The sequence below is a fragment of the Pinus tabuliformis genome, chromosome J (assembly GCF_031772625.1).
Source record: "Pinus tabuliformis cultivar Carrire ecotype Pingquan chromosome J, CPIR1, whole genome shotgun sequence".
NCBI lineage: Eukaryota > Viridiplantae > Streptophyta > Pinopsida > Pinales > Pinaceae > Pinus > Pinus tabuliformis.
Genome location: NC_142295.1, coordinates 1,078,617,868 through 1,078,645,320, shown reverse-complemented (window position 1 = coordinate 1,078,645,320; position 27,453 = coordinate 1,078,617,868). Strand labels below are relative to the sequence as shown.

At 40.4% G+C, this 27,453-nt stretch overlaps 1 protein-coding gene across 1 annotated transcript in view; it reads left to right on the top strand.

The window, feature by feature from the left end:
- Window positions 1–27,453, top strand: part of LOC149230696 (FAD-linked oxidases family protein) — a 326,280-nt gene that overhangs the window by 80,439 nt on the left and 218,388 nt on the right. Inside the window, exon 7 of the mRNA XM_089376125.1 lies at window positions 2,250–2,359. Coding sequence (XP_089232251.1) covers window positions 2,250–2,359 — 110 coding nt within the window. The remainder of the gene's footprint in view (window positions 1–2,249; window positions 2,360–27,453) is intronic.

The following is a 27,453-nucleotide window of genomic DNA, read 5'->3' as shown; positions in this document are numbered from 1 at the left end:
CAAAAGATGAATAGATAGCTGACATTCTTACTAAGTCTTTGCCGAAAGGAAAGTTCTTGGTCTTCAGAGAGCAGCTTGGACTAGTGGATGTGACCTTTCTAGGAAAGGGTCACAACTGATCAAGAACACTGAGCTATGCTCTTCCCCTGTTTTATCTCCCAAGGTGGGAATGGAGTTGGAGAGCTCCTGGGGTTGAGGGAACTTTGGACAATAGGTGTGTGTGATCCCTACCCTTTGTGGTAGGTTGGGTATCTCCCCTATTGTCACTATAGGGTGTGTGATCCTTGTCATTTATGGCAAGTTGGGTATCTCCCCATATCAAGTATGGGACTTGACAGAGTATAACCTAGTATGCACCCTACCCACAAGCTGGCCTTGTTGGGATTGCCACCCATTTGGCCAATGGGTGAGGAAACATGGGTGTGTGTGATCCTTACCACTGGTAAGTTGGGTATCTCCCCCAAGGTAGAGGATGCAGGTGTTCTACCACTTGATTCTTGAGGATCAAGGTGGGAAGATCAATGGACAATCAAATGGTTGTGATCCTTACCTCTCATGGTAAGTGGTATCTCGCCTATTGTCGTTGGACAATAGGATGGTTGTGATCGTTAGCTCTCAAGGTGAGTGGTATCCCGCTTATTGTCATTGGATATAAAGCGGTATATTTAACTCCCCTATGATGATTCTTCTTCTTTAAATCAAGAGTGTTCAAGCAGATGAGCAGAGACGAGATATGATACGATACAACAATGATGATGACGAGATATCTGAGATTAAACTTATGATGTAGTCGAAAATTCCTCCCTAGCTGAGAGGGAGTGTTGAAAATTGGCAGTTTAGGGAGAAATCCCCTCCATGGAGAAGCCCTTCTCACTCTAAGGAGACCCTTCTAACCCTTGGGAAAAATTAGATTTTGTATTTGGAAAAATATTATTTTTAATGTTGGTCTATGTCACATCAAAAAGTACAAGTCGGTCTGGAAGAGGAAATTCGTCCACCAAATCCACATATAATTAGACATCACTTGGCATCACTTGGAGGCATCATCATCACACATCTTTCTTCTTGATTTGGTTCATACATCTCTGAAATTGCAGGACCCGAGTTCAAACGCGTGAAGGAGAGAGAAAGCTTTCTATTGACTTGTGTTTTCTTCTAATTTGGCATTGTTTGAACAATGTTGAATTTGAAGGATTTGACTTCGTTTAACATGAATTTGGATTTGTTTTGGAAGGTCGAGTTTAGGATAGAGAAGACTGAATTTTTCTGGGAACTTTGACCCACACTGACTACAGTTTCCAAGCTAGGGATTCCACAGGTCAAACATTGACTTTGACAAGATTTTGTGGGCAGACTTTTGGGACAGTTTTGATCGATTTTGACCAAGCAAGGAAGGCTGCATTCTTTGACAGGCTGACCAAACTTTTTGGAGCAGATTTGACCGTTGACTTGTGATTTGTTAGGTCTGCGTTGACTACTGTTTGACTTTGAATTGCAGAAGTGAAGTTTGACCAGATTTGATTTTTATGCTCATAATTGATTGGATATTGATTGGTTGACTTGGTTGGTCAAGGCTTTGACATTTGAGTAGTTGCTAATGTACTTGGACTATGTATCTCTCTGCTGAACATCAGAAGACAATCTAATAGAAAAAGAATTTGGAAAGGGTTTTCACCCTTTCGGGGTTTTTCCCTGGTCTTTGGCCAAAATCTCTGTCTCTATTGTTCTTGGCTGTCTTCTATTGTGCATATGGTTTTATGTTCTATCTACAATTTCTTACTGTTATTGGGTGATTGGAAATATATTGGATAATTAATTGTTATTGGAAGAAAAAATGTTACAACATAGAACATTGAAAAAATAACAGTTTCTTTAAGTAAGAGGATACAAACCTCATTGTATATGCCTTTATGTTTTCATTTTTTTTTTCAGCTGATATAAATGATTTTTTTCATATATAAGGAATAATTTTTATAAAAAAATGAAGATAAATAATTTCTTTGTAGGTTTTTATATAAATTGCAGATGCCTTAGTCACTCCCTTGTTGTACTAAAGTTATGCATTTAGCATGTTGGTTGATGGAACCTTTGTCACTGATGGACATCAATAAAGATTTACTTTACCTCTTTCTGTTCATAATCAGTTAAACTAAAGTTTGTGCATACTTTTGAAGTATGTTTAGGTCAGATTACATATAAGTTTTAATGTTAACATGTGAAATGATTCATGTTTCAATGGTTGATTTCAGAAGCTTATGCCCGTGAGCAAACACTCCGTGTGCAAAACATTACCAAAGAGCATCATGGATTTGACTTTGTATTTGTTGAAACCCCCGAGGAGAAAGAGAAGTTATGGAAGGTATGTTCTTTATGCACATTGGGAGATAGTGCCATTGATCTAACTTGATATCTTAATTTTGAAATCCGTATAAGGTACTACTTATGATATCTTACAGTATTATCTCATTAAAATAGAGTCTTATTTCAGCTTGTGCTGTTTGTAAAATATAAAAGCAACATTATACAAATTGAGTCTTTTCAAAGTTTCATGATTTAGTTAGCTAAGGTATTTTCCAACAAACATTCTAAACCACTATTTTCTAGCAAGAGATCATGTAAGTTCTAGTACACACGCTAGATGTATTTGCTTAAAAAGCCTAATGACACTTCACATTCATGATTATGATTTCCTCACGGTGAGTTTTATTTAGGATTTTCTTCGATGCTCAAAGTTCTATTTAATTATTTCTAGGTTTTAGTCTGTTGCTCGTCACAATATTTTATTTCGTATCTGCTATCTCTTCTTCAGACCCATCCTTAGAACAATGCCACTAATAACTAATAGAAATTCAGGTGGAAAAGAGAGAACAGACAAAATATACAATTTAGTATTATTGATCTTTTCATTACAATAGATAATGTAACAGCCAAACTGTGTTATATCTCTTCCTAAAACCAAACATATTTTGGATGTTGAAAATGTAGTGAGTAAATGTCTTGGGCACTTGAGGATCTTTGGCTTCCCTGTCTACTTTCATGTGCCAAAGGAAAAGAGGAACAAGCTGGAAGCTTTAGGTAAGAAATGTACGTTTGTCGGTTATTGTGAAAAATTCTAAAGCTTATAGAATATACGTGTCTAGTCAAAGAACTATAGAGTTTAGTAGGGATGTAACATTTGATGAAGATGCAACTCTTGGAAAGGTAAGAGACATTCCTCCTCCTATCTAATGTTGAAAGTCAGGATGATGCTTTGGATGCTCAAGAAGATCCTGAGCGTGAGCCTGATCTTGCTGATGAACCCATGGAGCCTATTACCGACCACCTATGGGTAGTGTATATAGGAGAAATTTTTTCTCCTAGATGGTCGTCAGCTGGAAACCGGTAGCCCCTTTCAGCGACCAGATAGCTCAATGTGCCATTGTCTCCACCACCTAAGCCAACCATGTGGTCCCTCAACCATTTGTCATGATTGTATGTTTGAAGGTGGGCCTCCTGATCCCAAAGGTATAGCTTTTCATTGGTATATTTGAGTGATTTTTCTTACTTGTCATGGGCAATTTTGGGCATGAATTGGTGGTGGGATTTGGCCGAAAGAGTGGGTTGGGTTTGTATTCTTGACTCCACTGCCCAATTTCATGGTTATCCTTGTATTCTAGTCCCTTGGGATCTCCTTTACTAGCCATTAGCTTTAGGGTTGGCACTACATGGGAAATCCCGATTTTGGTTGCGTGGTCCCGCTTCCTGATACCACCTACATCACTCCCCTTCCACTCATTTTAGCCCCATTCATCTATTTTCCCATCAAGGTCCACATGTGTCCACTAGGTCCACATAGGGTTAGCCTCCCCTTCCCCCTGCCCCCACAACTTGGGTTGGGCTTGGAATGATGCCCGAGAGGTTGATGCATCTAGAAAGAAAAGAAAAAGCATAATTTGGCCACTCTCAACAAGGAATGTACCACAAGATGCAAAACATGGTTGGGACATACAAATTTAGCACGTGGGCAAAAGCCAGACATGAGCTCTACCCCTTATCTATGGACATCACCCTGGTTCCTAGGGGCCCTAAATGAGCCCCCTCCATCATTAAGGAACTCATGATTGTCCCAACCCCTAGTGGGTGATGAATTGCCCCACCTTAAGGGGGGTATCTACTGCCACATATTACACATCATGCTCTTGTCACCTGAAGCCCTGAGCAGTTATGAAGAAAAATCAATCAAAGGAAAAGGGCATGTGAAGAAGGGTGGAAACACAAAGGCTGGGGTAACTCATGTACCACGATTTTCTCCCTCCTACACTCATATACCCAAGTGTGGGCTTCTCTTATTATAGCTACCCTTGTACCATGCCATATGGTCTAGATGATTCCCCTGACCCCCACTTTGATCTGCCTCCATATTGTTTGCCACCTACCACTTGGGGGATGTACCATGGCCATGTCCCCCTCTTTAAAGGTTGAAACCACCTAATAAGGTCCTTGATTAACCCTCTTATTGAACTTGGAGACACTCGTACATGCCAAATCCCACTATGGAAGGGTATGCCACCATGAAGTGCCCCATTGATTCCATAACTTGTAAGGTCTTTTATTTGATTGTTCTAATGATTTGTTGTATTGGAGGGCAAAGGGGACGCATTGGATCTTATGCAAGTGTTGTAGCGACTACAACCACCTTCCAAAATTTTGCCTTAGCTTTGTTTTGGAGCCTCCCTTCCAACCTTCATAGCAGCTTCCCTTGCTTCGTCAAGTTCAGGAGCTTCAGTGTCTTTCTTGCACAAAGGCAGCCTGTCGATCACAGCTTGATCCATTCCCCTCAGAGGTTGTTCACAGGGACTTGGTTCAGCTGTAGGTTGAGCAGCTTCCCCAAGAAAATTGCGCACTTCTGGAGGGCAACCAACCTTCCCTCCAGAAATTGCACAATCCTGTCTGGCGATCTTCTGGGCTCCAAGATTGCGCAATTCTGCCAGTCAACATTCTCAACAGGAATTGCACAATTTTCCCCATCAAGGCTACTCAGCCTAGAATTTGCGTAACTCTAGGCAGCAGTCAGTTGCTCTGCCCAAAAATTGTGCAAATCTCTTGGGCAGTCAACCCAACTCCCAGCTCGAAATGTGCATTTCCTTCAGGCAGTCGAGTAGTCTCCTGCATATGCAGCTGAGTTGACCGGTTCCCTCTGGGACCGAGCAAAACTGACTTGCATGCATAGGTTGCTTCTCCCAAGGCAGCGTGCAAAGCTAAGTTGCACGAAACGGGGAAACGGAAACGAGTTTCCGAAACGGGAAGCGAAACGAAACGCGACCTCCCCAAATTTTGGAAACGGGGAAACGCGAATATATATAAAATATATATATATATATATATATATATATATATATATATATTAGGAATTTAAGAAATATGTGCAATCATAAAGCATATATGATACATTCTAATTTATTACATTATGATAAAATTGTCAATTGTCAATGCATAGACTATAAGTATCTAAATTTACATCACATTTACTCATGAATAATCACATAATGAAAATAGAAATATCCAAAATCAGCCACGAGAAATTTCTAATTTTTTGTCTCGTGGTTGATTGGGAGTCTCCTCCTACATAGTCGAATGACCTTAGTGCTCTTGATTAAATACAAGTTTCATACCCTAGTACCCTACATTCTCTTGATTATTGGGAGTCTCCCCTGCATAGAGGGCTTTGTTCTCTCGATTAAATACAAGTTCCATACCCTAGTACATGATAAAATCCAATGGAAACATTGAAATCCCCCCAATCCTGAAATCCTGAAAAACAGATAAGTCTGCTGGATTTTGAGTAAGATCTAAAATTCTACTTTCTCCATATGAAATCCAATGACGGCGAAACCACTCTCAAACATCCTGAGTCATTTCATGGTAATGTTAAAAATTTAAGTAAAAGGATGAAAATGAAAAATAAAGGAGAATATCACTTTTACTTTAAGAATTTAACATTACCATGAACTGCATATCAACACTAGGGCAAACAAATGTAAGAGATCTACATTAGAAAAAAAAAATTAAAAAACAAATGTTTTTTTGGGGGAAACGTGGCCCGTACGGCCTGGAAACGCGTTTCCGGCCGTACGGCCACGTTTCCGTTTCGGGAAACGTGGCCGTACGGCCGGAAACGCGTTTCCAGGCCGTATGGTACGGGGAAACGCGTTTCGTTTCGTTTCCCCTGGAGAAACGCCCCCTAGGGCCACGTTTCCTGCAACTTAGGTGCAAAGACATCCGTTGTTTCAAGGATCTATGTTTAGCAGTTGGAGGTTACATGCAAGGATCATTTTAGAAGCCTCCCACCAAGTGTCGTTTTCCCTAAATTTGTGGCATGCGTGTCACAACCTCGATGTTATCAAATCTCATCAACTGGACGCTGCATAGCTCATTCCTCACATCAACCTTGCAGCTCTGACATCCCACATCACATCTAGGAGCAATTGGCACATTCAACTCAGCTGTTTTGGGGTAAGCCCGCTTCCCATGCCTTGTGTTGCATTTCTGTTGCTTTTTGTGTTTTCTCTTGTATGAGTACTGTTTGCTTGATTTCTTTGAACGCTTGCTATTGTTTACATGTATATTAGCTTTTCCTAGCACCGTTTCAGTTTTCGTCAACATCTCACTGCTGTCGCATGCATGAAACTATTTTTCGCGAACGGTTGCCGATTCAGCAACTCGCCTCACCCACATGCATGTTGTTCCATTTTCTAAATTTGTCATTCACCATTTGCATGCATGATCATTCACTTATGCTTACACTCAGTATCAACATGCATTCACACTCACATTCACTTTCAGTTGCCCGTCGGCGAGTCTGGGCAGCCTTGGCCTGGACTTTGCCTCACCAAGACAGCATTGCGCAATCCTGAGAGGGAAGGGTTTGCCTTCCTCTCCAGAAATGCGCATTTCTGCCCAGCAGCTGATCCCCAGGCCTGCTTTACGCAATCCTGAGGGACAATGACTACTGGCCAAGAAAATTGATCAACACAGTCATTGAGCCAGCAGCAATTGGCAGTTGAGATTGCGCATTGCGCAATCCCAACAGTCAGCAGCCAGACTGGACTATGCATTGCGCAGTTCGAGCAGTTAGTCAATCTCCCAGCAGCCTAGACTGTGCCTTGTGCAGTCTTGGTAGCTGGTCTCCCGACCTCCTGGCTGAAATTACCCAACCTTCCTGATCAGTCACACAGGGATGCTGCCAGTCAGTTCTCAAGTTCATTTTGGTTTTTGACTGACAGATTTCTTGCCATGAGTGTTGCCATGTCTCCAGGTATTGTAGGTGTTCATCTGCCTCTCAACAGTGCAGGTACAATGGTTTCCAAGAGAGCAGAGTCGAAGACATCGTCCAAAGCACACCTGGAGATGCAATCGATCAGATGTCTATGAGCTTGCCTTCTCACGAAGATATCAAGTTGTTCGTAGACAAGGACATCAAGATATGACAACAACAACATCACAACAAGCAACATCATGAACAACAACTGAAGGCAGCATATCGAATGCAGCGGATGCAACAGATGTAATGAATGCAATGAATGCAAGAGGAAGGTTGTTGACAACACAGAGGCGGAACAAAGTTGCAAGCTCAAGCAGATCCACTGATGATGAAAGCAACTTTGGAGACTCAGGCTATGAGGTGACGGCGTGACATGAAGATTGCGTGAAGATAGGGAATGGAACAAAGAAGGAGTTGCATGTGTTGAAGCAGCAACTCAAGGAAGAACATGAAGTTGCACAGATAGAAGAATGAGTTGTAGCAGGATCAGGAACAGCAGTGGGCACAACATGCACTCACGGATGAAACTGCACCCGTACAAGTTAAAGATCCATCCCAGCAGCTAACACAGAGCAAACATGGTGAGTAGTGCTGGTGATCGCATGCAAGGGATTCAGCAGCATGCATGTCTTTATGTGCACACATGCAACCCAACCCATTCAACACACTCACCAGGGCGAAGACAAGAAGCAAGTCCAATTGAAGCTGAACATGTACTTCGACAAGTTGATGCACATGACCACCAGCACACTTCAAGATCAGCACGAACATTATGCATTAGTGTGTTGCCTGTTCAGCCACACCCAAGAAGACCATGTGCATATTAGCAGACGATTTGGATGAAGGGGCCAAACCAATGCACTGGTTGGAACAGAGGCAAGAATTCGCTTCAGCAAGATGTCACCATGAGGTGCATGCACACCATCACGGATGACCAAGCTTGGCATCAACTCACCACCTTCACCATCACGAGCATGTCAAAGAGTTGGTCTCATCATAGTGGACCGAGTGTCAGTGATATCTTGCATGGCTTGCTCAAGCCATGTTGTCTCACATGAGTACATGTGCATTGTAATGTTGAGTCATGTCAAGTGTAAGTCAAGTGTCAATAGTTGGATGTAACAATCATAGAGTAGGTGAAGAGTCATGAGGGTAGTTGAACTGTCACAAAGGGGAATGTCAAGGGTCACCCCACCCTTTGTTATAAATAGTCCCTCATAACTCATTGTAAGGGCTTTTGGTCAGCCAAGCTTCTGATAAGACTATCTTGGAAAGAGCTTGGACAATATTGTAACGCACCTTGGCTTCTCCACTACATGGAGCTAGTTCATCTCTTTGGAGGAGCAGGCAGATGGGGTGGGAGATTCACCAGATGGACGTCAAGACTGCGTTCTTGAACAAGGTGATAGAAGAAGTATACATTGAACAACCAGAATGTTTCGAGACACATGAGAAGAAATCTCATGTATGCAGGTTGAAAAAAGCCTTGTATAGGCTTAAACAAATGCCTAGAGCACGGTATAGTCAAATTGATCCTTACTTGCAGAAGATGAGATTCGTCAAGAGTGACGCAGATCCCAACCTCTACTATCTAATTGTAGAGAATGAGCCTCTAACTATGGTGTTGTATGTGGATGAACTTTTTCTAACAGGTTTGTCTAGGCTCATGAGAGATTGCAAGGAAAACCTAACTACAGAATTTGACATGAAGGATTTGGGGCAGATGCATTATTTCTGGGGTGGAAGTTTGGTAGCAGAAGGATGGAATATTCCTTGGACAAGGGAGATATGCTACAAAAATTATGAAAAGTTTCAGAATGCAGGACTGTAGACCTATGGCTACTCCAATGATTACCAACTGGAAGAATATTGATGCATCTGAAGATAAAGAAGTTGATCCCACCTTGTATAGGCTGCTCATAGGGTCCTTGATGTATCTGGTCAATACTAGGCCAGACATTTGTTACACTGTCAACACCCTCAGTCAGTTCATGATGGAACCAAAGAGGGCGCACTGGGTGGCAACCAAGCATGTGCTCAGATATATACGAGGAATAGTCGAGCATGGACTAATGTACACCAGATGCAATCACATCTGGCTGAGTGGGTTCATTGACGCAGATTAGGCTGGAAGTTCAAGAGATCGGAAAAGTACCACTGGGTACTGTTTCAACATTGGATTAGGAATGACCTCCTGGTGCAGTAGGAAACAAAAATCCGTAGCTCTGAGCTCAGCTGAAGCTGAATATATGGTAGCTAGCACAACATCATGTGAAGCCATATGGCTTAGGAAGTTGCTTGTGAATCTATTCAGGAGAAGGATGGAAGCGACCAATATTTTGTGTGATAATCAGAGTTGCATCAAGCTCTCTGAGAATCCAGTTTTTCATGATCGGTCGAAGCACATTGACATCAGGTGTCACTTTATCAGAGATTGTGTGCAATTGAGGGTCAGTACAGTTACGGTACACCCCGACAGGAGAACAGGTGGCAGATATTCTCACCAAAGCTCTAGGAAGAACAAAGTTTGTTTATATCAGGGAGAAGATGGAGATGATTGAGAAACTGTTTCAGTAGCAGAAGCGGATAGTACAGGAAGTTGCAGTGCAACAGTTAGTAGTGGCAAAGCTATGGGAAACATGATGTAGTATATTCAGAGGGAGTTGCAGTGCAAATGTAGCAGTGACAGTGGTAGTGCCATGGGCAACAGTATAGGTTGCAGCAGTGCATAGATGAGGGGCAGCAGGCCGAGCATCAGCAGCCCAGAGGACCGATGCCATGGATCAGTGCGATACTTCTATTGGGATCTATTGCTAGAGCACATTCCTCGCTAAGAGGGAGTGTTGATTTTGGGTAGCATCGGATGCACTCTAGCTCAGAAATTTTGTGGAGGGGCTAGAAGACATAAGATCTTTAAGACCCAGAATAGATGAGGGGCAGCAGGCCGAGCATCAGCAGCCCAGAGGACCGATGCCATGGATCAGTGCGATACTTCTATTGGGATCTATTGCTAGAGCACATTCCTCGCTAAGAGGGAGTGTTGATTTTGGGTAGCATCGGATGCACTCTAGCTCAGAAATTTTGTGGAGGGGCTAGAAGACATAAGATCTTTAAGACCCAGAAATCGTTTGGAGAAATTCCACCCGGATTGTGAGTTATTAAATTAATTAATATTTTTAATGGGGTTCCTAAGTCTAAAATTAGGAAAATAAAAATATTAATGGGTATTAATAAAAATATGGGTGAGAAGCTTCTAAGAGATGAGGATCAAGTCTGTTTTAATATTAGCCATTGATTAGGGACTTAATCTCGGTTGTTGATTCATCAACTGTAGGAATTTACAGGTTAAGTTCCTTAGATGGAACACCAAAACACACCGCTCACAAACATATCACAGATCAATACTCTAGTATTCTTGACATGGTTAAAACCCTCAACGAGGGAATTAGTCCACGTCTTGAGCCAACACAGCCACTTCAGGCAATTTATTAATAAAAGAAAGAAAATTTACATAAGCTTCTCTCATGAACGGTCACCTTACAAATGACCCTCCATGCTCTTTAAATAGAGATCATGGACCAATCGGGTGTTAAGCCACGAATCAAGTGTCAGTAATACCGAGGAGAGAATGAATCGTCGGATCACTTCATGTCTAGAACATATCGTGACTATCAGATTGTAAGTTACAAAAGTGCATAGTAAAGAAACACACTTTACCTAACTCTACACTAGACCAAGTTATACTTAACTATTTCCTATGTGTCAGAATATCCTAACATCCCCCCTTAAGAACAACTTGGGATAGGATTGAAGGATGTACAAATATGACACAATAGGAGAAGGAAGGAGGCATTAGAGCCTATCCCCACTTAGTGACAACTTCCTGAACTACAACCATAAATCGAAGTTTAGTAAACTTCGCCTCTGTGAGAGCCTTTGTAAAGATGTCTGCAACTTGATCATCGGTTGAACAATATTGCACTTCAAGAACATGGTCATGAATGAGCTTTCTGATGAAGTGCATGTGTAGTTCAATGTGTTTGCTGCGCTGATGTTGGACTGGATCTTTGCATAGTTGAATGGCACTTTGATTATCACACCAAAGTGTAGTCGGATGTTGTTGCTGAAAGCCAAACTTTGACAGGATCTGCGAAGCCACGTGGCTTCCTTACTAGCTTCTACGACACAACGATACTCTGCTTCTGCTGAAGAAAGAGAAATGGTACTTTGTTTCTTGCAAGCCCATGTAATAGGTCTAGAACCAAGTGTGAAGACATAACCTGCAGTAGACTTCGATCATCAGGGTCACCAGCCCAATCAGAATCAGTGAAACCAACCAATAGAGGAGATGCTTCTGCACTGTCATGAATCACAAATTGAACTGTACCTTGAACATAACGAAGTATTCTTTTAGCTGCGTTCCAATGACTTTCATGTGGGTTTTGCATAAACCGAGCAATAAGGCCAGCAACAAAGGAAAGGTCAGAACGGGTATGGGTAAGATACAAAAGTTTTCCTACAAGCTGACGGTATAAGGTAGCATCAACTTCAGGGGAAGTACAAGTGGCTGAAAGTTTGGCTCCAGATTGAAAGGGAGAAGCGGCTGGCTTACAGTCTTCCATGTGAAAGTGGTGTAGAAGATCACATGTATACTTGGACTGGGAAAGGGAAATACCTTCCTTGGATTGCAAGTCTTGAAGACCAAGAAAATAATGCAAGTGTCCTAAGTCTGTCATTTCAAATTGATTTTTAAGGTTGGACTTCACATGGTTTTTAAGGTTGGGATCACTACTAGCAAGGATAAGATCATCAACATAAAGAACAAGAATGATAAGAGACTTACCCACTTTCTTGGTGTAGAAAGTATTGTCAGAATGACACCTAGAAAAGCCATTATCTAAAAGAAAGCTATCCATTTTGGCATACCAAGCCCGAGGGGCTTGCTTGAGACCATAAAGGAATTTCTTAAGCCGACATACAAGGCTGGAGTCTGTTTGTATAAAGCCAGGAGGTTGTTCCATATAGATTTCTTTATGCAAGTCCCCATGCAAGAAGGCAGATTTAACATCCATTTGATGGACTTCCCATTTGAAAGAGGCAGCAAGGGAAAGAACAAGGTAGATAGAGTTCATTTTGAAAACAAGGGAGAAGGTTTCAGTATAGTCAATGCCTTCAATTTGTGAAAAACCCTTAGCAACAAGACGAGCTTTATATTTATCAACTTTTCCATCTGGTCCAAACTTGGTTCTGTAAACCAATTTGCATCTAACAAGTTTTCGTCCCTTTGGAAGAGGAACAAGATCCCATGTATCATTTGCCAATAATGAATGATATTCTTCGTTCATAGCTGCGTCCTAATCTGGATGGCCTGAAGCTTCTGCAAAGGTGTCAACATCATAATCGCTGAAGCTTGAGCTAGTAAAGAAGAGGCTTTATCGAACTGAGAACGTGTACATCGCTGATCTGTAGGATCACCTGCAAGAGCACTTGTTGCATCCTGAGTAGCACGGACCCATTTTGGAAGCTGAGGAGCTGAAGGAGGATCCTAAGAAGGTGGGGGAGGATTGTCATCCTCACTGTCATCATTTGAAGAAAAAATATTTTCAGAAGTAGAAGGGATAGAGAGAGGTGGCACATCCGCTGAACTAGGCTCGTAGGTCGATATATTTTCAACAAACTTTACATCTCTTCTAATGATAACATTTTTGGATTTAGGTGAAAGAAGTCTATATCCTTTGACATCTTCAGAATATCCAACAAAAATACATTTTTCACTCTTAGGTTCTAAGGCTTTATGTTTCTCATCGGGAATATGGGCCCATGCTTGACTTCCGAAAACACGAAAGTGACTTATATCTTGTTTAATTGAGCTCCATGCTTCTTCTGGAGTGATATTCTTTAAAACCTTAGTAGGAGTGTGATTTACTATGTAATTTGCATAGTTAATTGCTTTTGCCCAAAAATTAAGACCAAGTCCTTTAGATTGAAGCATACAATTAGCCATTTCCTTTAAGGTGCGATTCTTCCTTTCAGCTACACCATTTTGTTGTGGAGTATATGGAACAGTATGTTGCATTTGAATTCCATGCTCAGTGCAAAAGTTGATGAATTTGTTGTTAACATATTCTCCGTCATTATCAGATCTTAGCTTAAGAATTTGATGTCCAGATTGTTTCTCAACAAAGGCCTTAAAGGCCAAAAACATGTTAAAGACTTTGCTCTTGAGTTTTAAGAAATATACCCAAGTGTGTTTGGAGAAATCATCAATGAAAGTTTAGAAATACTTGTAGTCAGAGAATGAAACAATTGGAAGTGGACCAAATAAATCACTATGCACAAGCTGTAAAGGGGCTGATGTAACGACCCATCCTTAAATACTCATATTATATGCCCTGTATAAATATATATTAATAAATAAATAAAAATGATATTTATAAAATAGAATAAAAAAAAAATCAAGTATTAATATCAAAAATTAATTAACCTAAAAATTCTAAAGTTTATATTAAAAGAAAACAAACATACATAAAGTGATAAGGTACATACTCAATATTATAAAGTTATAAGGTGAAAGGCTAAAGTTTATAAACCTGAATACTCCCCATAAACACCTGTACGAGAGGATGACTCATGCTGGAGGAAGCTGTCACCACGGGAGGAAGCGGTGGAGTCGCTGGTGTACAGGGCGGCCACCGCTTAGCCCAGGCTATAAAACCGCAGAGATGAGGCTGAGAACAGGGGGAAAAATCGAGAGTGGAGGGCAGGAGCTGAAAATCAGGAGTACAAACCAGAGGGATAAGATTTACCAGTGGAAGAGCTTTAATCGGTCTGAGGTTCTGGGCACGGGGGCAGTGAGATTTTGCGAGAAGCTTACTGGATTGAGAAACCATCTGCTCAGTCTGGCTGGGAGGAATTGGTCTCTCGGAAATTGGATCAAAATAGCCACGACATCATCAACGACACCAGTTCAGTAGTAGAATCAACAGCAGTTAGCAGAATCAGCAGCAGTTAAGGTAAGTACAAACTTAAATTCTTCATGCTTACTGTATTTTTGTTCTGGTTATTACCGTATATAAGTTTATGGGTACTACACATGGTATCAGAGCGTTGGTTCAAACCCTTTCAACCTCATAGGGCCTGCGTTGTGGTCTGTGTAAGCTTCACTTCATCATAACAGGGCTGTGTTGCTGCCTTACCCATTTCGCTTTGGCATTTTTAAAGCTTCCGCATCACTGTTGGTACAGGTTAAGTATCTTGTACCGAGGGTTTTGCATACCACCAATGCGGGATTTGCGTCCATCATGGCTGCATCATCACTCTGAGACTCCTCACATCAAGCCGAGTGTTCTTTAAACAAAATCCGACCCACGGTTATTCTGTGTGTAAGATGATGTAAAACCCTACCCAGCTATTCACATCAGAGAAGATTGGCCAGCCTAAATTAGTAAATTCAGACCGATTTACCGATTCGGTTTCAACTTCTACCAATATTAATAGTATAAACCCTAGCAGTTTGCAGATTCACCGGCAAATTTCATTTTGAGGGACACCTGTAGTGAAATTCATCGCCAGACGCTGCCAAATACGATTCAACACTCTCATGAACGGGGGCTTTTCGATTGGTTGGTAGAAGACGGATCAATCTGTCAAGAAGCAACGGGTTACGACATTAATGGTTGGCGATCTGCATGTAAAGTGCGGGTTATTATAAGAAAATTCGAAGATACGGCGTCCGAAGTTATTTCTCGTGTTAAAATTGTTCGCCATGGGTTTTGAACCGCGGATGGGATGAATACGCGTAACAATAACCATATAATATCACCATTTTACCAAGCTTGCCTCCGCATTCTTTACTGTGTTAGATTTGACGCCAATGTCGGGGATGGGGTAGAGAAACAGAATACGCGGCATATTCGAGGTGTCTTCTCAGTAAGTTATTCGGAACAGTAAGGCTGCCGGCTTCACATTTAGTGAACAAATTTGTTACCGCAGATTCGGTGCCAAACTGGGGGTAGAAGGAGGAGTAGGGCGCTTCGTGCGCTTCAACGAAGTGCCGTCGCCTGCGCACCAGATGGCGTCGGATATCAATCTAAGTCCTGCATTGAGCGACATCGATGGCCAGCTTAGGGATCATTTCCGTGCTCTCTCGTATGTAATTATACTTATCTGCCATTTATTTTGCTTGCATTTGGGTTAAATTGCATAAACTCTTTCTTGTTTTGTCTGCAAACTGAATGACTCTGCGAGATTCGAGCCTGGAAACATTGATTAGCGTTTTTCAGACGTTAACGTCTAGAGACGCGTTTTTCACGGAGTCTAGTTTTATCATGGAGGAGCCTTGCTACTATTTTCTTTGTATTTTTTTTAAAGTTTCTCGATAATTTTTGATATTTTATTTTAATTTTTCCCCGATATTCCTGATAAGTTAAATTTCAGACCTCCGACGTTAAATTGCCGATAGCAATAAATGTAACGTTATTTTTAGCATTGTGGATTGGACTGTGTGAGAGTTACATGCGATAGATAGATATCTCTTTGCCATTATGGTTCCATAGCCCAGCTTTGGGGTGGCATCTATAACAGACATCTTCAGTTGGGTTGTGAATTACTCTTTTGCATCCGAACTGCTCGGACAACCTGGCTAGCACATGTTATCCAGCTCAGATGCCTATGGTTGAGTGGTGAATTACTTATTTGCAGCCAGTTTGGTGATCAATTTCCAGGAAAAGATAAGTGTTAAGTATTTACTCATGTTACTAGTTATTTATTTGTGTTATGTATTTTATTTACTCATCCGCGCTGCTCGTGATCGTTCTATTTTGACATGGCACAGGATGGACTTGACCATGCGTCTCCGCTAGAAACAAATCCTAACTCCATCGATAGTTACCATTAGACAGCGCCGAGGTTACTGCTGTTTTGAAGTATTTTCAGTCTGTTTATTTTGTACTGTGTATATTTTATTTGAAAAATATACAAAAATGCACCTTCAGTCATGTGCATGCAAACTGTTTGACAAAACTAAGCAAACGCAAAAATTTTAGTAGGAAAACTGAGATATTCCTAGGGGGATCTCTTATATTGATCATATCACTATGCCATGTATGAAATTAGTATTCACATGTCTCGGCATTATTATAACAACAATATAGCATGATTGCTCTCAGTTATGATTGCACTGATTGTCATCTCAGCATGTGTGACATCAAGTTCTTAACCAAGTGAAGACAAATACATTGTGCTTGCAATGAAATCTCTCAACTGTGATGTAAATCTGTCCATTGAATCTAGGAATTGCTACTAAAACTGAGTTATGTTTGAATAGAGGAACAATGGAAAGAGCTATAATGGCAATTTCCCGGTTAGAGATAAAAACCTCCATCCACTGTGGGATTTATCTATCCAACCACATGAACATAGTGTTATCTTGGTTCAACAATATATGCATGCAAGGACTCAGGAGTATATTGTTTTCACTAAGCCTAACATTACAATTAGTTAAAGTAAATTAATAAGCCCTTGAAATAATCTAGCATGCAGCCTTTATGAACCACTTATATTACAGGCAAAAATAGCATTACATCAGCAAGCCATCAGATAAATAGACAATATTGCTATTGTTCCCTCTACTATCATAAGGGAGGAGAGCAAGTGTGTCTGCCTTAGCTATACAACTTCTGTCTGGAAAGCTATCTTATATTATAGTAAAAAGAATGATTACATCAGCAAGCTGCAAGACCATCAGTTGCCTTGTATAATACTGCAATTAACTCTCCCTCCCAACTTTCGTGAGCAGAGCCAATGCATTCATCTTAGCACCAGTCTGGACAGAGTCTACATCTTTCTATGCACATATATTATGGTTGTTATCTGTTCTGCCAAACCAATTTTAAATACAGTCAACTATCCAAGACAAGCATTAGACTAGTTATCATTGCAAGTTGTTGTACACCTCTCCCAGGGGAAAGTGAACCCTTCTAACAGGTTCCTTTTATGTTTCTTAGCAGTAAACAAATCTAACTTGATAGGTTCCCTGTTATGTTGTTTGATCATTCATAGTCTCCTAGAATTGCCAGTTTCCAGTTGAAAGGAACAGCTAAGAGGGGTGTAATTTGAGAGACCCATACCCAATAGGTTCAAGAAGCAATACAGTTCCCAAAACACCTCTTTTACAATTTCTTCCTTTGGTGTTTCTCTCAGTCTGCAACTTTTGAAGAACCATGCATAAAGTACCCGGGTATTATTAATTCATCTCCTGGAGTACAAGAACACCTCCCTATCCTTCCTTTGGAGGACTTAGTAAATACTAAATACTAAACCATGTCATAGAAGGAATTAATAAGTAAAATATATATGATATTAAGAAAATTACAAAAGTACCCATACATTATTTAGTCACATAGACAATGGACCTCTTAATTGGTGAAGATAAAAGAATCTACTCAATCATTCGCATCAGATAATTTACCACGACTAGAAATAATAAATTAAAACATGATTTCTTTGTTGGATTCTCATTTTTACCATCATTGTCAACATACTCAGGGTTATTTAATAAAATAATTATGTATGACCTTCTTTAAATGTAATAGTCAGATTGAAGTATGACAGGTATGTTACCGATGTACATTGTAACGAGACATCTAACATTTTCATTTTGTGGATGTTATTAGGTAAATAAACTTTAGATGTCTTACCTTAGGAGCTAATAACCATACACTTCTGCATTATTCATATTAGGATAGAATACCCTGCATTAGGACAAGGAGGTCGCGAGACCACCCTCCTTGACCTCGGTACCAGTAAGATCCGCCTAGCGGGTAAAAATAGCAAAACTATACCCGTTTATGAATGTGAAGTTGCAAAAGAAAATTGTGTGTTAAAATTCGGTTGTCCACCTCAAAATTTTTACGGAATTTTATTATGTGTTCAGGAACCATTACAATGGTAAGGATGTATGAGCGACGACGACGTGATCAGGCAGCATCACCACCATTAATGCCGCCACTGTCGCCATCATCATCCCCATCACCATCGTCACCGCCAAGACCATCATCAACATCAATCGCCCCAGCGCCAGAGTTGACTGTGATAATGAATTCTTTGGAAGCCTTATTGGAAACATTAAAGGAATCAACTAAGGCCAAAACCAAAGGGGAATTTCAACATGTAGCCACCAGTTCAGCGGAACCAAATAATTTTGAGCCCAGAAGATCGAGAGAAGACATTTCTAGGGAGCTTCAGAAAATTAGACTCCCAGAATTCTCAGGAGGTCGAGCAGGTGAACGCGCTGAAGCATGGTTGGAAGGAATGAACCGATGCTTTAGGTTAAGAGAATATTCGTCTTCAGCAAAAACAAAAATTGCGGTGTTTCAACTAAAGGAAAGTGCCTTGATTTGGTGGGGAAATCTGGAAAAGCAGTTGGACCTTACATCGGATAATGTCCCTTGGGAACTATTTGAGGAAAGGTTTCGCGCAAAGTATTTGCCTCCATACTTTCAACAACAGCAAGCCAGAGCCTTTCATACATTAATTCAGGGAAATAAAACGGTGGAAGAGTACGAGATAAGGTTTATGGAACTTGTAAAATACATTCACTACTTAGATTCTGATGAACGCCAAGCTGAACACTTCATATTTGGGTTAAATCCTCGCATCAGAGCCTTGGTAAGCATGTGGAAACCATCATCAGTAGCCGAGGCAGTCGAATGTGGTCGTTATGCAGAAGAACACCTTGGAATCAAAAAAGATATGGGGCCAACAAGGCCTTTACAATCAGGGTTTCCAAGGAAGGCTCCCCGGAACTTCTTCAGAGGAGGTAGCTCGAGGCCACCTTACGGTAACAGGTTTACCCCGAATGTGGGGACAAGCGCTCCCATGGCTGTAAACACTATAGCCGTGGAATCATTAAACACCAGACCATGGGCATCGCGAGGGACTGCCGGTAGAGGAAGAAAAGCGAGAGGAATCAACATGAGAGGACGAAGGTCGTTCTCTAGAAATTCACACCTTGATTCAAGAGGATCAACGCAGCTCAATTGTTGGGGATGTGGGGACCACATTTTCAGCGTGACTGCCCAGAAGCTTCATCGAGTATATTGCATAGGACTGGAAAGGAGCCGATATCAACCAATCGAGGTAATCATAGAATTCATGCAGTAGTCAACCATGACCAAGCAGCCCATCAATCCACTGTAGTGAAATCTTCAGGTATTATCAACGGTATAAAACTCAAAATCTTATTTGATACTGGTGCCACAGATAATTTCATTTCGTCATATGCATTAAACAAATGTGGGTTGGCAGCTCGTAGACAAAATGATTTCCACCAAGTGGAAATGGCCTCAGGAGAACTCCAAACCGTGGGCTTGAGTGTGGATCAATGCAAAATTGACCTAGGGGTCTGTTCGACTAAACTGAAAGTTTATGTCACAGCCTTAGGAACGTATGATCTTATCATAGGTATGTATTGGCTAGAAGCTCACCAAGCTTGGGTGGACTGTTATGGGAAAAGAATTCTAGGCATAAATGATGAGGGAGAAGTAATCCAAATTCAAGGAATCAAGAGGGAAGTTTCTTTACGCTACATTTCAGCAATGCAGGTGAAGCATTGTTTAAGAAAAAGTTTTCGGGCTTATGCAATTCAAGAAGTAAGCGAAGAAAAAGGGCCATCCTTAGAACAATATTCGGTGTTAGCCGAATTCCCGGATGTATTTCCAAAGGAACTACTGGGATTACCCCCGGTAAGAGAATTGGATCTCACTATTGAATTAAAACCAGGTACCCAACCGATCTCTAAAACGCCTTACAGAATGACAGCTCTGGAACTTCAGGAATTGCAAATCCAATTGAAGGAACTACTCGATATAGGGCATATTCGGCCCAGTACATCACCTTGGGGCGCTCCTGTAATTTTTGTGAAGAAGAAAGATGGATCCTTAAGATTATGCATAGATTATCGAGACTTGAATCGAGCTACAGTAAAGAATCAATACCCTATGCCTCGAATCGATGATCTTTTCGATCAAATGAAAGGAGCTGCTGTCTTTTCAAAAATTGATCTTCGATCAGGATATCATCAGCTAAGGATTTCTGAAAATGATATTTCTAAGACTGCATTCCGGACACGTTTTGGACATTATGAATTTACTGTGGTACCATTTGGATTAACAAATGCGCCAGCCGTGTTCATGAATCTTATGAACAGTGTTTTCCGTGAATATCTTGATCAATTTGTGCAAGTCTTTTTAGATGATATTCTCATCTATTCCAAGAATAAGGAAGAGCATGAAGATCATTTGTGGATAGTATTGTCCTGCCTTAGAGAATGTCAGTTATATGGAAAACTATCCAAGTGTTCCTTTTTTCAGGAAAATATTCATTATTTGGGTCACATCATATCAGGTGAAGGGATTTCAGTAGATCCTGAGAAGGTAAAAGCGATCATGGAATGGCCAATACCGAAAAATGCACATGAGATACGAAACTTTATGGGTTTAGCCGGTTATTACCGGAGATTTGTGGAGGGATTCTCCAAAATCGCAAAGCCAATCACAACCCTTCAGCGTAAAGGTGTTAAGTATGAATGGACCGAGGAATGTAATAAAGCACATTCTCTGAACTCAAAAGACTACTCACCAGTGCACCAATCTTAAGAGTCTCTGATATGGACAAAGACTTTACGGTATGTACTGATGCATCCAAGCAAGGGCTGGGTGCAGTGTTGATGCAGGATAGGGGAGTGATAGCATATGCTTCCAGAAAGTTAAAACCTGATGAAGAACTCTATGCTACTCACGATTTAGAATTAGCTGTTGTAGTGCTAGCTTTAAAGATTTGGAGACACTATCTAGTGGGACAAAGTTTTACACTTAAAAGCGAGCATCAAAGTCTACAATATTTGTTCACCCAAAGAGACTTAAATGCCAGGCAAAGGCGATGGAGTGAATTCCTAAGTGAATATGACTTCGAAATATCATACATCAAGGGAAAAGAAAATGTAGTAGCCGATGCCTTAAGCAGGAGACCTTGGATATTTTCTCTCATACCCATTAAAGTGGACTTAAAACAACGAGTACTGGATCATCTTATAAAAGACAACTGGTATTTAAAAGTGAGAGCAAGTATTGAGGGTAAAAGGGCAAAAGAATCTAAATTTGAGGGATATGAATTAGAAAACGATGGAATCTTACGATTCCATGGAAGGATGTATATTCCTGATGATAAAAATCTTCGAGATACCATAATTAGGGAAGCCCACAGAGCAGTATATTGTGCTCACCCTGGAGTAGGGAAAATGTATGCGGACACCAAGAAACTCTTCTTTTGGTCAGGTATGAAACGAGATATCACTCAATTTGTTGCAAAATGTTTGGAATGTCAGCAAGTAAAGGCAGATCATTGTCACCCAACGGGCCTCTTACAACCCCGACATTCCTATGTCTAAATGGGAGACCATTTCTATGGATTTTATCACTGGACTACCTCTTACTTCTCAAAGACACAATGCCATTCTGATAGTGGTGGATAAATTAACAAAAAGCGCCTATTTCATTCCGGTAAGAGATACTTACGATGTTGCTGACGTAGCTCGAGTATTCATAAATAAAATTATCAGATTTCATGGAGTACCTAAGAAGATTATATTCGTTAGAGATTCGCGATTCACTTCCAGATTCTGGACTTGCATGCAAACAGCCTTAGGTACTCAGCTAAATTTAAGCACTGCTTACCATCCTGAGACTGATGGGCAGACTGAAAGAGTAAATCAAGTACTTGAAGACATGTTGCGAATGTATGTGATGGATCAACAATCACACTGGGAAAAGTATTTACCCTTAGTCGAATTCGCATACAACAACAGTTACCACAGTTCGATTGGGATGCCTCCATTTGAAGCTTTATATGGCAGACTTGCAGAACACCGTTAAGTTGGGACAGGTTAGAAGATCGAGTGATAATAGGACCAGAATTAATCCATGAAATGGAAGCGCAGGTAAGACAAATTAGACAACGATTAAAGGAAGCCCATGATAGACAGAAGAGTTATGCTGATGCTCATAGAACTGATAGGAGGTATGAAGTAGGGGATCAGGTTTTCATCCGCATCAAGTCAAATAAAAGTACTATTCGATTTGGAAAAGGGACAAAGTTATCACCCCGATTTATTGGGCCATTTAAAGTCGTGGAAAGAGTGGGACCTATTGCCTATCGTCTTGCCCTACCACCTCACCTGCATAGAATTCATAATGTATTTCGTGTTTCTGTAGTAAGACATTATATAACTGATCTATCTCATAACCTCCAGTGGAAAGAATTGCAGGTATCGGACGAGGGAGTCATAACGGTCGAACCGTTATGTATAGACTGGAACGTAGAGTTCGACAGCTGAGGAACCGCCTGGTGGACCAAGTTAAGGTCCAATGGGACAAGTATAGTCCTGGATCAGCAACTTGGCAGAATACAGAGGACATATGTCAGAGATACCCTACTTTATGTCCATTTTGAAGAACTTTAAACTATGTCTAGTATATATTTACTTCACTGCAATCAGAGACTCAGGAACATTTTGAATGATTATAGATAAACATGAAATTTTGTGACTTAATATATGTTTAATTTCTGATGGTACATGGATACCAAAACGATATATGTGGTTCATTTTACTAAATTATAGTTGTCAAGGTAAAGTTAAAGGCCGTTAAATGATTTTACTTCTGATAGAAATTAAGACATTATAAATCTGTTTTATTTATGCATGTCAAGATGAACAATGGAATGGAAGTCAGGAAGTGAATACATTCTAGATGAAAGTCAAAATACATGCATGGAATATGGCAAAAAATGTTATGCTGTAGTGTCATATGTGAATAATACATGAGTTATTTTGAATATGCTGATGCACATTTTACAAATGCATGGGTAAGTGTATGATTGCAGATAAATGATCCAATTTCCGAGATGACCACGTGATGACAGAACCTCAGAACAGTTAAAGCTCAAAGTGATTCTATGATAAGGTATTAGCCCTAATTTTACTGGGAGGGGTGGAGGTGTTACCCACCGTTTATCCTCCGAACTCTGGAGTCATGGGAGGACTGTGCGAGTCACGCTCCGCTAGACGTGTGATGATGACTGCCGGATGCCTACTGGGAATCAGGTCGGTATAGCCGATGCTGTCACCTTAGTGTTTATGAATGGTTAGGTCAGTAAAACTGACGCCATGGCATACTCCAGTAGAGGACGGATAGGATGGGAGCAGAAGAGATTAGGAAGGATAGGGTGATTTTAGAATAGCTTGGGAACCTGGATAGGGAAAGTCATGCCCATTAAAACCTTAAACTTAAACTCTAACTTCGGGACGAAGTTTTCTGAAGGGGGAGTGTATGTAACGACCCATCCTTAAATACTCATATTATATGCCCTGTATAAATATATATTAATAAATAAATAAAAATGATATTTATAAAATAGAATTAAAAAAAAAATCAAGTATTAATATCAAAAATTAATTAACCTAAAAATTCTAAAGTTTATATTAAAAGAAAACAAACATACATAAAGTGATAAGGTACATACTCAATATTATAAAGTTATAAGGTGAAAGGCTAAAGTTTATAAACGTGAATACTCCCCATAAACACCTGTACGAGAGGATGACTCATGCTGGAGGAAGCTGTCACCACGGGAGGAAGCGGTGGAGTCGCTGGTGTACAGGGCATCTGTTATATATCTAGGGGGGATAATATGGGGTACCAAGGGAGGTACCCAAGGTAATAATGTAATAATGGGATGGACCATAGTAATAAATAAGGTGGTTAACCCATGTCATGTAAGGGACCACAAGTAGTTAATAATAATGTAATGGGCCCATGGTATTAGTTTTATGGTATGAGGTAACCATGGTAATGACCCATGGTATTGTATGTATGAGGCCTATATAGAGGCTAGAGACTCCACATGGGGAGAGAGTGAAGGATTATTGTATGAACAGGCATATGGCTTGTGGAGTGTTCTCCTTCCTTAAAGAGTGAATGTATGGTGTTGCCCTACCTTAAGGGTTTGATCAATAAAGAAGTATTTCTATATATTTTTATCTTGTTATTCTTGGGTATATTTATATTTTCAGATTAGATCTACAACAAGTGGTATCAGAGCATTTTCTTGGGCAAACCGTGGAGAATCTATTTCTCTCTTATTGTTTATGGGTTTGTTTGCATTATCTATAATATTCTTGGGTTTATTTCTATTATCATATAATTTCATATCAGATCTACAACAAGTGGTATCAAAGTAATAACAAGTGGTATCAGAGCACTTTCTTGGGCAAACCGTGGAGATTTTTTTTTATTTTTTGCAGGATTTCAGGGGCGGCGAGTTTGCAGATCAGATCTGTAAGTTTTGGTGCAAGATCTGCAAAATCTAATTGTAGATCTGTATTCTTTGTGAAAAAATAGCCGATTTAAAAAAAATCGGTTGAATCGGAGTCCGGATGAAGGAGATATCGCTGATCTAAAAATCAGTGAGGTTGCAGACAATTTTTCAGGGCAACGAGTTTGTGGCGCAGATCTGGATGTCTTGGTGCAAGATTTGCAAGATCTAATTGTAGATCTGGAATCTTTGTGAAAAAAACACCTAATTTCAAAAAAAAAAAATCAGTCGAATCGGAGTCCAGATGAGGGAGATATCGCTGATTTAAAATCAGCTCTTTTTTCAGAAATTTTGGGTGACGACGGGAGAGTAGCAGCGCAGATCTGGAATTCTAGTGCCTGGATCAGGATTTTTATGACATGGGCAGATGCAGAATGATTGTTCCATTTCTAAAAACAGGTCATAATAAGGATTCTGAGCAATATTGACGAAACTGTGACAATTTCAAATTTTCGCCAAGTAAGTGAATTTTTCTCAAACCCTCTTCATGAAGATGATATATTTTACAGGGAAAGATGATGGTCTTACTATTGAAAAATTCATACAGAGATACAAGTACATACATGGATTCTAATGAAGCTTAATCTGAGAGATGCGGATAAAAAATGGTGGTTATCACTTGACCACAAGCAGTTGACCAAACTTTCAGATGCAAAATTTGAAAACTCTTTTTGGACAAATGGTCTCGGGCTAGAAAAAAGGAGAATGAGACACATAAGGGGTTATTTGCTACAAGTGTCTCCTTATTGCAGGTTCATGGATTGATTCAGAAAGAGAAGGTCATTGTTTCTATAAATCCTAGTTGCAAGCATAATTTCATCCATGTTAATTTGGCAAAAAAATTGCAAGTTCTTGCAAAAAACATTAAAAACACACAGGTGGAGGATGAGGATGTTCAAGTGTATAAGGATTTGAAGATTTCTATGGATAAGTATGTGTTGCATAGTGATTTTTATACTTCAGAGATGGATAATATGGATGTTGTTTTGGGATATCCTTGGATGGAATCTGTGGGTACTATCAATATTAATGTGCAGAAGAAATTCCTGAAGCTCTGGTATAAAAAGAAGAAAATTACATTACAGGATATTTCTATCAATAAACAGGTAGAGTCCACGGAGGTTGACGCAGAAGATGTTCCAGGGACTGACATATCAGATGATGAGCAGTTGATGGTCGACAATCAAACACAAACAGAGGCTGAAGCCGAAAAGGTAACAGGTGCTGACACATCTGATGAGGGTTCAGTGGTTGAAGTCATATTGGAAAAGAAGACACCACAACAAGCACCACAGCAAGGTGAATTAAAGAAAAAGACATCGTGGGTTAAAACTTCAACATATCATCACCCACATCACCCTGCAAGAAAACAACCAACAAGATGGCAACCAATTAGTCACACGGACAACAACCCCTGGATGACGGATAGCGAGGAGTCCAGATCCACCTACTATACATTAACACAAAAGAGTTGCCATGGTCAAGCGAGCGAGGCACCAGCAAGATCGAGGGTTCACCTTTCTCTTGGATGGCTAGATTCACGTGCATGGTACCAGTGGACTACTCTTTTGAGTAGATCTTATTATTTGTGTTCTTCCCATGTTTCGGGGACGAAACATGCTTAGGGGGGTGGAATGTTATATATCTAGGGGGGATAATATGGGGTATCAAGGGAGGTACCCAAGGTAATAATGTAATAATGTGATGGGCCATAGTAATAAATAAGGTGGTTAACCCATGTCATGTAAGGGACCACAAGTAGTTAATAATAATGTAATGGGCCCATGGTATTAGTTTGATGGTAGGAGGGAACCATGGTAATGACCCATGGTATTGTATGTATGAGGCCTATATAGAGGCTAGAGACTCCACACGGGGAGAGAGTGAAGGATTATTGTATGAACATGCATATGGCTTGTGGAGTGTTCTCTTTCCTTAAGGAGTGAATGTATGGTGTTTCCCTACTTTAAGGGTTTGATCAATAAAGAAGCATTCCTATATATTTTTATCTTGTTATTCTTGGGTATATTTATATTTTCAGATCAGATCTACAACAAGTGGTATCAGAGCTATAACAAGTGGTATCGGAGCACTTTCTTGGGCAAACCGTGGAGAATCTATTTCTCTCTTATTGTTTATGGGTTTGTTTGCATTATCTATAATATTCTTGGGTTTATTTCTATTATCATATAATTTCAGATCAGATCTACAACAAGTGGTATCAGGGCCACCGCTTAGCCCAGGCTATAAAACCGCAGAGATGAGGCTGAGAACAGGGGGAAAAATCGACTGTGGAGGGCAGGAGCTGAAATCAGGAGTACAAACCAGAGGGATAAGATTTACCAGTGGAAGAGCTTTAATCGGTCTGAGGTTCTGGGCATGGGGGCAGTGAGCTTCTGCGAGAAGCTTACTGGATTGAGCAGCCATCTGCTCAGTCTGGCTGGGAGGAATTGGTCTCCCGAAAATTGGATCAAAATAGCCACGACATCATCAATGACACAAGTTCAGTAGAAGAATCAGCAACAGTTAGCAGAATCAGCAGCAGTTAAGGTAAGTACAAACTTAAATTCTTCATGCTTACTGTATTTCTGTTCTGGTTATTACGTATATAAGTTTATGGGTACTACAGCTGAGGCGTGCCAAGAGGCATGTTTTTCAAAACTATCCCGATGATGTTTTCCAAGTACACATCCAGAACAAACAACATCTCTTCAAGATACCAT